The following is a 16558-nucleotide window of genomic DNA, read 5'->3' on the forward strand; positions in this document are numbered from 1 at the left end:
GTAACTGTTATCCCACTCCACAAAGGGGGAGCCACCACGGACCCCGGGAACTACCGCCCCATTAGCCTAACGAGTGTGGTCTGCAAGGCCATGGAATGTATCATCATGAAACTTATAAACAAAGACATTAGTAATCTCCAAACTCTGGACCCCTCCCAGTTCGGGTTTGTAAAAGGCAGATCATGTCTCCTAAACCTGATTGACTTGTTTGAAGCAGTCACCAAAGCCGTAGACGAGGGTAAGGTGGTTCACACAGCCTATCTAGATCTCGCCAAGGCTTTTGACACCATCTCCCACTCTGGAATTATAGATAAACTCACTAAACTAGGTATAAATCCCTATGTCACAAGATGGGTTGCCAACTGGCTCACTGACGAACCCACACTGTAAAAATAGCAGACTCCAAATCCGACTTCAGACCAGTGACAAGTGGAGTACCACAGGGTTCAGTCCTGGGTCCTCTCCTGTTTGGTATCTACTTCTCTGAAGTACAGGCTAACACAGAATGTCTTTGGCTAATGAAGTTCGCAGATGACTGCAAACTAGGAGCCATAATCAAAACTCTTAACAATGTGGACATCCTACAAAAGGGCCTCACTAAGACAGATGCCTGGTGTCAAAGCCATGGCCTCAAGCTCAATGCCAAAAAGTGCATTGTCATCCCTTTTGGTAAAAACTCTGTATCCATGAACTACCACATAGGTGGTAGTCTACTTAACACTGAAATTGTGATAAGAGACCTTGGGACACAGGTGGACAGTGGTCTCTCCTTTGATAATCACATCGCCACAGTAGTCAGGAAATCCTTCTACGTGACACACCTCATCATAAAAGGTTTCTCATCCTGGAAAAAAGAGGTCAATTTTCCCCTCTACTCATCACTCATTAGATCTATTATAGCGTACAACGCCCCTTTTGGTATGTACCTCACAAGACATCTACAACAACTGGAAAGGCCGCAGAAATACCTCACAAAGAGGATTACCGGCCTCAAACAGATGACCTACGCAGACCGTCTCAAAAAACTCCAGCTTTACTCCATTCCATATCGTCTACTCAGAGGCGATCTCTGCCTAAAATACAAAGCTATGTCATACCCAGAGCTGTTGGACATGCTCCACTTAAAAAAATCCCAATCCCTCCGAGCTACACGCTCTCGGGACCTAAACCTTGTCACCACAATAAACAGAACACACTGGAGGGATAGATTCTTGTCCCAGAGACTTCCCATACTCTGGAACAAACTACCTATCTATATCAAACAAAGCTCCTCATTAGCAGTCTTCAAGAAAAATCTTGATGACTGGATGGGAAATAGGAAATTGACCCCGGGGATCACCTCTCTGGCTCTGCTCGACAGGGGCACAGGAAAATAATTAAATTTTCTTGGGTGGTGAAAGCCAGGGGTACCTTTTTGGCTGGGCTTGTATAGGCTCTAGGGCAGATGGCGTAGTACCTACCTATGAACCTATGAACCTATAAAACACTTGTATGCTCTTAAAGGGTCATTTGCATATATCCTATGGCCCTCTACTACAGGAGATTTCAGGTATTACACAGTGAAGAGTCTAGCTTAGCTGGGTCTTTCTTGGAGCTTTTACTGAATGGTTTGTCTGTGTGACCTCTTTACCCCTTGGTTTGCATGTTAAAATGTTACAATGACATACTAGTAAGGTACTTTTGACCTCTTATTCATTATTGCGTCATTTACTTTTTATTCTTCTTGCTTTTTGTTTCTCCTCCTCACCCCTCAAAGAAAGTCATGTAAGTGATTCAGATTATTACCAGCTATTTATTTATAACATGCTTTTCTCATATTGTGCCTATTTAACATCATAATTTAACATCAAGCTGTCATAGGACACTGCTGTGGTTTGCAGACTAAAATAGGGCAGTTTAAAAATAATGACTTAAATGGTCACTTATTGCATGGACAGAGTTTTGGATACACCAGAAAGGATTTGGTTGAACTGGGAAGGACAAGTAGGTGAACAGGCTAGGATTTGGTTGCAAAAGGACACTGAATAAACAGTTAAAGGTAAACCATGGTGGATTAATTAAATAAAAATCATGCAGAGGCTAGTTGTTGCTTGATAATTAATCAATTAGTGTTGGTATGATATACTCAGTTACATCCAGAAAGTGGAGTGAGAGTTACATTTTCTTTTGAGAGGGTAGTCACCATCCCTATCCACCCTCCCAAACACGCACACAGATGGTCTGCATTATGTTTGCATGCCTGAGCTGCTTTAGTTGTATATTTGTGTGGTACCTTTAATGTTAGGAATGATTATTTGAATATGTGTGATGCCAATATGTAAATGAATGGCTTTGCTTTGAGAATATTTTGTAAATGTTGTAAAAACTACAGGAATTTAAACATCATGTGATTGCTAGATACACCTTAATAATTAACTCTGAACTTTTCCTCTGTCTTCTCATTCCCTGATGTTCTGTCCAAGGGCTACAACCCTTCAAATGTCACCTGTCTTTTTAATGATTGCAATCTTCAGTTTATCAGGAAACCACAAGTATTACAAAGAACAAACCAGACTTGAGGAAAACACCAGGACACAATTCCGATAAAATCAAGAACACATGAGATGAGAATGTATGCCTTAACTTCACTGATTAACCAGGAAATCAAACATTTCATAACTGCCAGTGTACCGCCAATCACAGAACAAAAATATAAGAGAGGATATCTGTTCTACTGCAGGGTTGGCTTCTCCATTCAGAGATATATGGTGTTGATTTGGTGGCAGCTTGCCATCATTCCATGTGGCCAGAACTGCATAATTGACAGCTCCTTATTAAGTTAACAGGTGCCATGCTAGTGTTGGCCTGGGTCAGGCATTACATGAAGCTGCTGCAAGAAAGTAACTCCTATGTCTTTACTGAGAGGTGGAATACCACCAACGAGATTGCTGTGCCTTCCTACTACAATACTGCTGCTAAAAAAAAATGTATAGTTGCAGCATCTATTATGTCTACTGCTGTTATCCCTGACCCCAAAACCTACCTACACATTGCTGGACATTATACTGACTACCTGTAATCAATATTCAGTTAGCTTTTCTAGTATTTATTTTTTTTACAGCGCTTCTTCTCCTGGATCCGGTGTATGCTTTAGAATTGTTCATTGCATTGCTTGCAATCATCTGTTTGTGTTGACTTGACTGTTTTTGTTTACTTTATGTTTTTTCCTCACAAACACAAACAAAACTATCAAACAGGTCAGAATGTTGGATGGCTCACTTTTTAAAATGCTTTAGAGCAGGGAAACCAGTTCATTCCTTCACAGTTCATGGAGTCCCCTGGGAGGGAGAAGCAATGGGATATGGAATCAACAGCACGGCAGTATGCATAGGGGTCATGCTGATTTTAAACACTGTATTTCATAGTATGTTTGTATTTCTCTTCCACATCCTCTTTGTTGCTAAACTTTCTGTTCAATTAATTTTTTTAGTTGTTATGTTGTTTCTATCCATTTTTCATACAGTAGCCTGTGGCTACACTGCAGACTAGAGCATCCACTGTCCATCACCACCAACACCATCTGCATCTCAGCCTGCCAGGGCAACCTTTCCCGAACCATCTGCAGCAGAGGCTGATAAGCCCTCTGGTCCTACTCCTGGTGTGGACACCACGTTTCTGAATCCCAGGGTTTGTTAAAAGCATTCTTGGTTATTTCATACAAAAATGAAGTGATTCAGAGAAGAAGTGCAGAAGGCACAACAGCACATCTCTTTTGTCCTTTCTGCATAGCTTTCTGGCTTCTTGCAGCCTACTAGTTTGGGAAAGGTGCTATATAAGTAATAATACTTGACAAAGTGTGCATTATAGGGACATAATAGACTGTCAGGTGTATTGTTGTTGGAAGATTCTCCTCACCACAGAACTCTCTTGTGTCTGATAACTCTCATGGGATTATTGCATTAAAATGGTATTTCTTTTAGTGGCATGATATATTTTACATATAATGTTCATTTTATACAGTGTTTATGCATTTTTAATGTATGTTTGAAAAGATAATGCCTTGATCATTCCACTCAGCTGTCCAGATTTTTGAAAATGGCCATATTTTTGCCTCATACTTCTGGTGTTTTTCTCATAAAATGTGTGGTTTTCTGGCTAATCATTGAGGATTGAAATTATTAAATGATGAGACATTTGAGTTATAGACTTCATATCCTTCAGAAAATGTATGCTAATACAAAACCTGTTTTTCTGGCAATTTTCTAAATTTATAAGAGCATTAATTAAAATCTGTCTCTGATGTTGGGGATTTGTTTCCCCATTAGTTTTGACTTTGTTCAGATTTCTTGTGCTAAGAGGTTGTGAGGTACAGACTTTTATACAGATTTGTTTTTCAGGTGATAGTTGAAATTGTGTAGTATTCTTTTAATGTGGTTTATTTCTTTAGAAACTATGCTTTGCATGTTATCATTTTGGACATTATTTATGTTTTCCGAAATTGTCTTTTAAATGAAAATATATTTTGTCTTCTTTTGGGTATCTCATCTTTCTGAATTTTGTGCTTTAAATTGTTTATATGTAATGGCCAATATATGGATATTATACATTTTGTTTTATCAGTCTACTGAAGTAATATAACCAGTAAGAATTATATGTTATTAGTTAATTATGTATTACTAAAAGAGCTAAAGTTAAAACACTGAGTAAAGAGTATCTCGAGAACTTGTAACTGTGTCATCACTATTATTTGCCATGTAATGTAGTTTACTGGCAACATGCTGTGTATTTCATTGAAGTTCATGACATTTTCTGTTGTGTACAGGGAAAATATTACAGTTCCAACAATGCATAACTAATAAACTGAACCCAACACTTACACACGCTGTTCTATCCATGGGGACAGTTGCAGAATGGATGCAATAGATTGCCTAACTTCTTTTGTTGGGGTTGTTTTATCAGTTATGTATTGTTAGGTCAGCAAATATTTTCTGTTTCTGTTTTGCATAGTGTGCAGTAGATTGACACAAGAGTGCCTGGTACCCCAGTTTTTTTTTGGGGGGGTTGTCTTCTGTGCAGAGTCTGCACATCCTTCGTGTGTCCTTGCGGGTTTTTACTGGGTGCTTCTGTTTCCTTCTACATTCCAGTGATATGGTATAAATGAACTGGCAATCTTCTAAAAATTTCTGTAGGTGTGTCTGTGATAGTTTGGCACCCCATTCAGGATTAGTCTTTGTGCCTTGCACCTAGTGACTGCCGGGACAGGGTCCTCTGTGACCTGTATTGTATTAAGTATGTAATTGTTATCAGATAATGAATAACGTTTAGAAATTAAATACTAATTTTCATAGTGACACTGTCTTGAGAAAAATGCTGCTTTTTTTCTGTAGTGGCTTAGCTAACATATTTCATTAAAAACATAATTGACCGGGAAAATTAACATACTCAGCATTACATAATCGCACTTTTAAACTTTTAAATCAAAATGTACATGCCTTGTATAAACAAATTATACGAAGTAGTAGCAGTTGCACTAATCTGATGTATTGTGCCAGCATCCTCATATACATAAATGTAGGTTTATTCAGTGCAATTCTTAATTGATTCCCAGAGACTCCAATCAGATTTTTATATCTTAACAGTGGTGCTACTTAAAAACATAAGACTAAAAGTTTTCAAATACTGGTGTCACAATAAATAACAATATAGCATGGCAAGCCTGTGGGCATTTCATGTTTTGTCAGTTAAGGGGTGTTTGATGGCTTAGATTGTACTTGGGTTACTGTTAGCGTGCCCACCCCTCCACAGACTGTGCAGTAACTATGACTTAATCACTCCATGTCATAATATTTTGTATGATTATTATATGCTACCCTGCTGCTGCAAACAATGTTATAATTAGGGGAGCAAACATAAACATTTGAACAGGTATGGATTCAAAGATAGGAAATATATATTTGCATACAAATAAAATATAATAAACGGTTGGAATTAAACATCGTTTTTTTTCAAAAGATGTGAAACTGACTAAAATCACCAATGCTTCATTACAGGTTTCTCAACCACTGTCTTATTACCCTGATAAGTGCTTGTACTTTACAGAAAACAGTTGACAAGTAAGCTAAAATGTACTTTTCTTAATTAAAAAGACTAAAGTTTGTAGTGTTAGTAGTCAAAGTGCAGTTTTATGTTATTTGTAACAAAGCAGGCAGGTCTGTAGAAAACAACGAGTGAAGAAATTTAGGAATTCTATTGCTCACTGCTATCATTCCCCATCTACTGCATGCTGACCCCTTAATTAACATCAGGTGACCTCTCAGGGTAACTGAAGTTTTATAATGCTGAGAAAACCCCAGTGTTGTTTAGTTTATCCCAGCTTCTCAATGGCAAGTCAAGATTTACTTCTGATCCAGTCAGCCCTGACTTGCAACAAAATCAAGAAAAAAATGGTATTGAGGTGGGTAAATAAGCTAGACTGGGCTTATGGATCCCAAACAAGCCTTGATTATTTTGGTCAATAAATAAGATTTGTTTTTACTTATTTTATTGTAATGCATTTGTCGTTTGCTTTCTGCTCGGTTATCTACGTGAATATTTATTTTGTTAGGAGAAACGTGCGCCCTTTGAAGGGAAAGAAGAGCCCGAAGAGGAGAACCTTAATGGGATAAAAAGTAATTTACCCGTAACTCTGAACACTCGAGACCGCGGGCTGCTATATTGGATTACTCAGCTTGGGCCTTTCAAACTTCTGGTGAGTTAAAATCATTCATCTTTGAGGAGTTTGAAAAAATGTTACAATTTGTTAGCAATGAATATTGTCCATATGCGGTATTGTTCGGAGGCAAAGTGCACTCTACATTTCCTGCAGTTATTTCTTATACCCCCCCCCCCCCCCCCCCAATCACGGAGTCCGTATTGCTTCAAAATACTTATAAAAAAGTACTGAAAGGGAAGAAACTTTGAGATGGTCGGATTCCTGCAGTAGATTGTCTTGCGGTGAAAATTGGCACCGTTATGAGGTGATTTTTAAGCATGTAACAGTAATATTAGTTCTTGTGTGGCTAAAGGTACAGTAGGCTTGGTTTCCTTATTGCGTCGATTCTTTGCTCCTCCATTGCTTTTGAATTCGCATAGTTATTGAAGTTTGTGGGGTGTAGAGATGGGCTTCTTTGGTAAAGAATCTTGGACAAAGGCCAAAACACGTGTATCACCTGATGTGTATTTTAAGAGTAATTTGACTTCGTCTTAAGGGTAACTTAGTTTACATCGCCATTTAGACGTTACAATTTTTTTTTTTCATGCAATAAGCTGGGAAAACGCTTACTGTCTTCAGGCTTTAAATGTGGTGTATGCAGTTTGCGTTGAGTAGCGGAGATAAAGAGCAGCTTTGAATACAAGATACGATTTTTTTTAGAAGGCATAAATCGCAAATGTCCTGTTTTCAGCTATTTTAGTTCAACTGAGTTTTGAAGAAAAGAATTACAACTGATCTTTGTTTTAGCAAACCTTCACGTTCTCATTTGTTTCAAACCAATTGTGTTAATATTTTAAATGTCCTTGATGACTTTATAATCTCTCAGCTTTGAGCAGTGTTTGGAAGTGTTGTGTGGACGAGTTTGGCTGCTGAAAAAAAGTTTATAGTTTGTCTAACTTAAATGGTTTGATTGCAGGAGGTTGAGAGTGATAATGCATTACTTTAAAAACCACAAACAAGCGGGAAGACAACTAGTTGCAATTTGAACATAACACGAGCATTCGACTCCATGGACTAGGGAAGAAGTTTTTTTTTCTTCCAGTGCTGATTATTAGCTTAAAAACAAGCAATTGGAGAGCACTGGGTAGTACTATTGGCTGTAAATGGGTCATTGCGGTTGCTAGTTAATTATTTTCAGAATGATCTTTCTTAGCCTGCAGTTTCCACTGTATTCCTCATTTGCAAAATGTTTGCAAATAAAGTGAACACCGTGTTTTAGTCGCGTTTCTAGTTTCACTCTTCGGTCCATTTTCCACAATATCTCGTAAGTAATGGGTAGTGATTTAAGCAACTGGAAGGTATTGGCAAGCAGAATAAGTCTTCTCCCATAAATAAGCGTGTTTATTTATATCGTGGTTTCACTGTTACGTATAATTGGTGTATTCTGTGAGGTGTTCCTGCATTATTTGCCAAACTAACTTTCTATAATAGCTCTCAACCTTCCATCTCCAAAATGAGGAACACTCACCTTAATGTGGAACAAATGGGCAAAATGTGGAACACATACTAAGGGCTTGCTAACAACTTCAACTAGGAAGGTCCTATGATGGTTAAAATATGCTGGTTTTATAAAGAAGATCCTTTAGTGAATTGATATGAATTTACTGTGGATTTCACTTAAGTTCCTAGCACTGAATGTGTGACACTTTCAATGTTGAACTTTGAGGAGCTTCGAGGAACATGAGGTACATTCCTCGTAATGAGGTACACTTGAGGTATGAGTAAAGCTTCAATTGATCCTAGGATGCAAGACAGGCATTGTGGGTTTGTCTTTTGGTAGGACAGGCGTTTTTACCTGAACATCCGAGGGCTATCCCTGTTCAATAACTTTGCTCTGTGTGTCTAGGATGTTAGATCTAAATTTACCAACATTGCTTCACATGACCGATGGATATAGCTTTATACGAACGTGTGCTTTAATTTCCTGCTCCAGTGTATCTAATTATGTATCGATTTTGCTTCATATGTTTACATTTGCTTCCAAGCTATGTAATCTGCCTGAAACCTTATCCGACGTATGTCAACCTTTTGTTTTCAAGCATTGTTATTATGTAGTGTTTCAAGCTTTACGTATTCATGTTCTGGAGCTCTTCTCTTCTGGTCTCCACTGAAAATGGTTCATGCCTAGTTGGACTCTGTTAACAACAAAATTTAATTTTGTTATGTTGTGTTCACTTTACTGTTCATGTGGATTCCTATTTGGTTGTGCCTTTCGGCTTTTCCCGGTCAGGGGTCGCCACAGCGGAAATCCGGTCCGCAAATGATTTTTTACGTGCCAAGCTACCAGCCCTGGCGCGCAACCTTCAACGAAGGTACGCCCATTCACGCATGTCTCCCACACAAGACGTTCTAGCTGAGAATCAAACCGGACAGCGTCTTACTGTGAGGTGACAACGCTACCGCAGCACCACAACCGCGGATAAGTAATGGATTCTTATTTGGTCCTGAACATAATTTATTAGTAGCAATAATACATTTTGGAGTGCATATTCACAGCAGTTGTAGTGGACCTCTTGAGAAAGATGCAGCACATAATGCTTTGTTAGGATAATTAATCTCAATAGTATCACTGAAGCAAAGATGCTAGTGTTCAGCTCATATTTATCGGTCAGGAAGAGGAATCCTAGCAGTTATTCCTCTTCCTATATGAAAAGTTGACAAACGGTAGATAAGACCTTAGGTTAAGACAGAGTTTCGGGAAGACATCAGAAGTTGACAGGTTAGGAATGTGCCAGAGATAATATGCAAGTAGCCTATTTATCATGGTGTACCCCCACTCTTTTTTTTTTTATTGCATAAGCCTTAATTTAACTGGGTGATCTGTGTAGACCATTTCAGCACTAGCCTGGGAATAGTGTACAGTTAAGTGAGTTGCTCTACATTACAGTAAGTAGAGGCTGAAGGAATTCATGCTCGTTATAGACAAAGGGTCAGGTAATGGTACTGAGCCTTAATCTCTGTGCTGACTGGTAGACAGGAGGCCAGAGAATCTTTAAAACCGTCCAGTTTTTGTACCTCTTGTATTAGAAAATACAAGTCATTGGCTTGATTGCCAATAAATGACTTCATGTTTGAGGGCCACATTACATGCATAGATGCTGTGGGTCTGAAAGTTTGTTTAGCCGGATCACGCAGCAGGGAGCAGCAGTGGATGGAAAAGGTGTAATCCACATAGTAAAATTTGTGTAAAGCTGCTGTAACAGTGGCTGTTGAAATGATCGCTGTTGGCCAGAGCCAGTCTCTGCCTCAATTTCCCCTATTTTTGTTTGCCTTTTATGCCAGTGTGGTACGTACTCCTTGTCTGTGCTTTAGCCTCAGTTTGTTGGCATGCAAACTCTAAAGGGTTTGGTGTCCCAGTGTTCATCTTGAGAGCTGACTGGGTGTGTGGAAGGTGCTCTGAAAGTTATCCTGCTTGTTATAGCCTTGTAAGGCTACTGCAGCAGTTATTTGATTATGTATGTACCATTGCAATAAGATTCCTTTTTCTGGGCTGCGGTTGGTAAAAATTTTCCATTCAAAATATTTTCACATCAGAACCCTACCTTATCTTCTAGGTCCCCCTGATGTATCTACAATTGCTTATCTGTTTTTGGTCCCCACTGATGAATAATGCCCGCTGGAAGCAGTCTCCAATAATTCTGTTAAGCTATTTAAGTTTTGGGTTTAGTAAGCCAGTGCAGTCTTCAGTCACAGTATTACCACAAATTTGCCATGTCGTATCTTCTGTTGTTGGTTCCCTTCTTGCAAATCGGTATTGCCCCTTTTCCTTGATACTCTGGATTTAACCATTATGAAATTGTCAAATTCCCATGCTCATTTCTGCCATCTGTAACAATACTACAGTACCCTACAGTGTTTGGCATTGTCACTATGGACAAACATTTAGATTGCTTGCTATAGTTGATAACGCAGGCACTTCTATGATTCACATTCTGTGATCACTGAGTTTCTTACTTGAAACTTGCATGTATTTTGCATGCTGACCTCGTTTGTGTGGACCAGTGTCACACTTTTCTAGATTTTATTTTTAAATGCAATCCCCTTCTAACGCCTAGAAAACTAAACTGTCCAAAGGAAGTTCTTCCTCCATATGTGAGCAGTTGCCATAATAGCTGCATACAAAGGCTTTATCTATTGTAAAGTTGGGTTTAATCATGCTGCAAATGCATCTTACAGCTAATATTTCTTCCTCCACCAACATCATTCGTTCTTTACCAAACTTGCATACTTTCACTGATTTTTTTGCCTGACACTGCTGTTGTGGTGACTCCCTAAACTGCTTGTCCTGTCAAGTACTAATTTAGTGTTTCTCATACAAGTATCTGAGCTCAAAGTAATTTCCTGATTAACTGCCTGTGCCTACTTGATGTTCATTTGCAGACTTTTACTAGTAAAGGCCAGTTAATACTTTTATTCATAGGTATTGTACTAATTATAAAGGTCCTGGTGGTTATTAGCCTAGTCCACTCCAATTGTGTCCCTATGCATTGTGCATTTATTAGGAGGGGGTATGTAGGAAGTTTCTAAAGGTTATGGGGGGGGGGTTGAGTATTTTAAGCAGACTATGCCCAATCTGGCTCAGACATGAGTGCTCAGACCCAGAGTGAATTTGATTTGCAATCAATTGACCAAGGCTATGCTTAAAATAGGGTTGTGGTTGGGGAGCCTGTTCCAGAGCATGGGGGAAGCACATGTCTTGCCAACATGTCCTATTATGTCAAGCAAAATGTAAATCCTTGAATCTAGTGCTTCTGATGCTGTTCATTTTGTGGACGTGCAAAAGGTCCATCACAGCTGGATCAGAAGATGCTTATATGCCAAGCATATATCTCTCTAACCTGTAAGAGACTGGGCAGAGAGGTGGGACTTCAAGGTGATCTATACAAGATAATGCATTTGTAACCTGGATCCTGCTGGTAAGAAACATGGGTGTTTAACTTTTAACTCTTGCATATGTCTGATTGTATGGCATAGATCATTTTACATTTTTAGTTTGTACACTTCCACTTGTATACATCACAAGGGAGACCACCATAATTCTAGTGTGTACATGAACAGATCACTTTACTACTTCTGTAGCAGCCCGAGATCATAGTATACTACGTAAATCTGTATTTTACAGTAAAACCCCAGATGCATGGGGAAACCTTGTATGATATTGGCAGCAGTGACTAGTAAGACACTACAGTCTCACATTTAAAGTACCTCTGCGTACTGTACAAAACTGTGTAGGACATGCACTTTAAGAAATTTATATGCATCACTAAGAAAACAGTTACTTGGTTGCATCTTCTGTTCCTTCCTTGTCCTCCTAAACATTGATAGTGGAAATTGTGCTTTAGTTTGCCCACCAGTTTTAATCCACACTTCAGTCTTTTTTCCTCACTACTTGCAAAAGCGCAGCAGTGCCCAAACAGCATATTGCACTGACACTTTTTTTTGTTCTATTTTTCACATTCTTGTTGGCTGGTTTCTGGTTGTCGAGTGTTTGTTTCTAGTCTGCTCCTCTTCTTTTTTCTGGAGCACTCCTGTTTTACAGTCAAATGTTTTGCTGATCATGTCTGTTTATGGGATATGCTATTCTCAGAAGCAAAAGCAGAATCCCCTCAACTTGCTGGTTCACTTTTTACTGGGTAAATTGTTTCCATTTCACCTGTTCTGAATCTAAGTCTTGGATAATTCAGGTCATAATATTCTGGAGAAGTTGGATTTGGCAACTTGAATGTTATCCCTGCAAACAAAGGATGATAAAAACTGCCTGTTGTACAGTGAGTGATCATTCCCAGTTGATATTTACCTTTCTGCCACAGCTGTAAGCTGATATGACTCTCTACTTTATAGGTATTGCTTTTTTCTATTGACCAAGTTTGGATTATGACCGTATGCTTTTTAAGCTGCAGGTTACCGGTCTAGTTACTTATTACTTTCATAGAATTAATACAGTGCATTCCTCTTTCCCTGGTACAGCAGAGTTTCTGGTTTTCAGTGCTGTTTTCTAGCCCTTAGAACTGTTTTTTGATGCCTACTGTTCGCCAGTCTTAATTTCAACCCCTTAATTTTGCATTTTTAGCTGCTAGTCTGTATAGCTACTTAAAAGGCTGAAAAGAATGCAAGACTTATCATTAAACTGTATATTCTGTTTTACCTCATTGTTTGATATGTTTTCTTCAAGCACTGAACCTAAACTGAACTGCAGCTGTTAGCAGTTCAGATTTCAAAGCTTTTCCCCACCAGTGTTCCCCTTTTCCATTTTTTTTCTTTCCTGACATCCCAGGCAGTGTAGTGACTAACCAGTAAATTAATTTACCCAAGTAACTGACTTGTTGGCTGTCTCCCAAATTGCAAGTTATAATCAACCTGTTGATCAGTGTGCAGCCATCTTGGAAATTCCCATGGAATAAATTCTTATTGACAAGTCAGTGGGAATACAAAAAAGTCCTTTCTGTAGAAATAGACATAATCTGACCATATTGCTTAATTTGTTCCAAAAGTTTAAGATTGTGTAACTGTGCATAATGTGGGCCCAGTTTATTCCAACCTCAGTGCTACCTTAATTTCTTTTAAATCTGTGCTAGCTTTAGAGGTGTAAGTCTAGTCGAAAACCTTCCAGTAATTTGAGATGGAGGTTTTTGCCAACTAAGCAGTGTTTTAATTTCCTTTTAAGGAGTAAAATGCCAATGTTTCACAATTTGTTGTACGAAGTAGTCTCCTAAGGTGTAGGTGTTGACACTTTGTATTTGTATGCACTCAATTGATATGTGTTGGATTAACTAAGATTATCTCAGTATTTTAAAGCATTTGTAGTACCCAGAACTTTTCCTTTCCATTAAACAAACTTCTGCTGGAACATTCTAAAGATCTTTCATTGTACACAAACTTATTGGTATATTGATAACATCAGTTTGTGTATGTAATGTGCTGAGATTTTCTGTATATTGTATATAATTGTATAGGCAATTGTCTGTAATATTGATAAAAATGAAATAAGCTTAGTCTCTACTGCAGTATCTGGCTATTTGGGTTGTATCCTGCTCAAGGTACAGCTGAGCAGTCTTAAAAAGGGTGTCTCCCTTCCATACCTACACTGACTGCTTTGCATTTCAGGTTTGTTGGGCTTTAGATGCAGAGATGCCAGTGGGGAACAAGTGCTTTGCTGTCTGAGGATATATGCCTCTACTGTCTGAGTAGTCTGTATTCTGTGGGTAAAGAACAAAATGGTAGGGTAACTTTAGAGTGAGTTTGAGATTCTGTAATCTCGGAGGCAATGAAACAGGAGTAGGGTATGTATTTTGAAATCAGATTAACAAGGGGCATACAATTCAGAAATGGTTTAAAACAAGTGGGAACAGGGTGGCTCTAGATTTTTCAAGAATGCTTAGTAATTTTATAAATAAAACGAGCCACTTGATTAACTTTAATCACCTCCTAGCACCTCTGACTAACTCCTTCAAGGAGTAATGTGTATCGTTCAGTGAAACAGCAGTGTATATACAAAAGCTAAAATACTAAACGCTCAGTTATCTGGGAATCGAGCAACCTGAAAAAAATATTTGAAACAGGACAATTTTCATGCAAAAACATACCTTATATTTTGAGATTGAGTTTTAAAAAGGAAGATGGGAATAAAGTCCTTTTCTCCCAACCTAAGAAACCCCAGTGTAGGGTATAGTATTAGGCAGGCCTGTTTTTAATAGCCACTGTCAAGCAACAAGAAACTGCAGTTATCCGGCATCTACCAATCGTCATGGGTGCAATTAACTGAATTTACTTGCTCTCAATTGATTAAATACTTCAATTATCTGTTTTAACTGCCAAGGTAGTGTACTTTAAAATATACTAGGCTATCTGCCCAAAGGCATTTATAAGCATAGCCAGAATGTTAGCTTTCGCCGTCCCCTTAGATTAGTTCCCTGTGCCTCTGTCCAGCAGAGCCACTGAAGTGATCCCTGGGGTAAACTTCGTTTCTCATCCACTCATCAAGGTCTCTTTTGAAGAGTGTTAGCGAGGAGCTCTTCCTAATGTAGATTGAAATCTTGTTCCTAAGCATGGAGAGTCTCTGGGACAGGAATCTATCCCTCCAGCACATCCTATTGTGGTGAGGTTTAGATCCCTAGAGCGAGGGGAGAAGATTTTCTTTAGGTGGAGCATGTCCATCAATTCTGGGTTGGACATGGCCTTGTATGTCAGGCAGAGATCACCTCTGAGTAGGCCTTGTATGTCGGGCAGGGATCACCTCTGAGTAGGTGGTATGCAACAGAGTACAGCTGTAGTTTAGTCAGAGCTGCATAGGGCACTGAGGACAGTGATCCTCTTGCTGAGGTACTTGTGTGGTCTTTCCAGCTGTTGCAGGTGTCTTGTACATCCCAAATGGGGTGTTTTACTCCATGATGGGTCTGATGAGTAGAGGGACACAATGACCCTTTGATCTGGATTCAAACCCTTTTGTGATTTTAGGTGGGCCACATAGGATTTTCTAACCACTTAAGCAATGTGATTATCAAAGGTGTGATTACTATCTACTTGGGTCCCCAGATCCCTTATTACATCTTCCATATTTAGAGGACTACCACTTATGTGGTAGCTTGTGGGTACTTTGTTTTTTCCAAAGGGGATGACTATGCACTTTTGGCATTTAGCTGATACCTGGTGTCAAAATCATGGCCTCAAGTCTGAGACCTGGATGTCTGTTAGCCAGTGTCAATTATAGCCCCTAGTTTGCATCTTCTGCAAACTTTGGTCAGCCGTAGTCCTGTGCTTGCCTGTACCTCTTGTGTATGCTGAACAAGAGGGGTCCTAGGACTGAGCCCTGGGGAATACCACTTTTAACCTGTGGGACCTAGCTCCTGCAACTCTCACCATGTGGGTTCTGTCAGTGAGCCAGTTGGCAACCCATCTTGTGACATAGGGGTTTATGTTCAGGCTGGTGAGCTTGTCTATAATACCAGAATGGGGAATGGTGTCAAAGGCATTGGCGAGGTCTAGGTAGGTTGTGTACCTCCTTTCCCTCATCTATAGCCTTGGTAACCATCTCACAGAAGTCTACAAAGTCTAGGAGGCATGATCTGCCCTTAAAGCTGAACTGGGTAGGGTCCACTGTTTGGAGGTTCCCAATGTTTGTTAAAGTTCCATGATGCACTCCATAGCCTTGCAGACTGTTAGGCTTATAGGGCGATAGTTCCAGAGGTCTGTTGTGGCTCCACCTTTGTGGAGCAGAATAACCATTGTGTGCCAGTCTATGGGTGCGTAGCCCATGGAGAGGCGGAGTTTGAACAGTGTTTAGGTGAGGGGTTAGTCTTTGAGCTTGTGTAGGAAGCAGCCTGGGACACTGATGCTGTGTGTTTTGGCTTTGGAGAGGGCTGTTTAACATGCGTGTCTGATTTCAGGGACTGTACATTCTTCTGGTATGGTTATGGGCCCTTATGTGGGTGAGGGGGGTGAAGTTTGCACTTTACCTGTCTGCCAGGATGTTGGCAATCTGTCCAGTGTATTTTGTGCCATTATGCACCAACTCCGAGCAGTTCTGAGCATTGCCACTTAGATTCTTGACCTAGCTAAAGAATGCCTTGTGGTTCTTTGGAGTCCTTGGCAATTTTTCTTTCAAAGCTCGCCTTGGATGATTTTGAGGGATTGTAGTTACTTGCTGATACTGATAAGGGATGTCTTCCCTTCTTGGGATTTTACTCTTTCCTGTACTAGTTTCCTCCTATTGTATAGCTTGTTTATGGTGCGAGTCCACCAGACTGGTTTCCTTTACTTGGAGGAGTGAGTCTTTGTTTTGCTTGGGATGGCATGATCCATGAATTCCTGTAGGTGCCCATAGAATGCATT

The 16558-nt window shown here is 39.5% G+C and overlaps 1 protein-coding gene across 1 annotated transcript in view; it reads left to right on the forward strand.

The window, feature by feature from the left end:
- The window catches only part of LOC122787915, a 153876-nt gene that overhangs the window by 48179 nt on the left and 89139 nt on the right, over window positions 1–16558 (forward strand). The window contains exons 2-3 of the mRNA XM_044054841.1: window positions 6308–6433; window positions 6584–6727. Coding sequence (XP_043910776.1) covers window positions 6308–6433; window positions 6584–6727 — 270 coding nt within the window. The remainder of the gene's footprint in view (window positions 1–6307; window positions 6434–6583; window positions 6728–16558) is intronic.

The sequence above is a fragment of the Protopterus annectens genome, chromosome 13.part0 (genome assembly GCF_019279795.1).
Source record: "Protopterus annectens isolate FY-2018-M chromosome 13.part0, PAN1.0, whole genome shotgun sequence".
Classification (NCBI taxonomy): Eukaryota; Metazoa; Chordata; order Ceratodontiformes; family Protopteridae; genus Protopterus; species Protopterus annectens.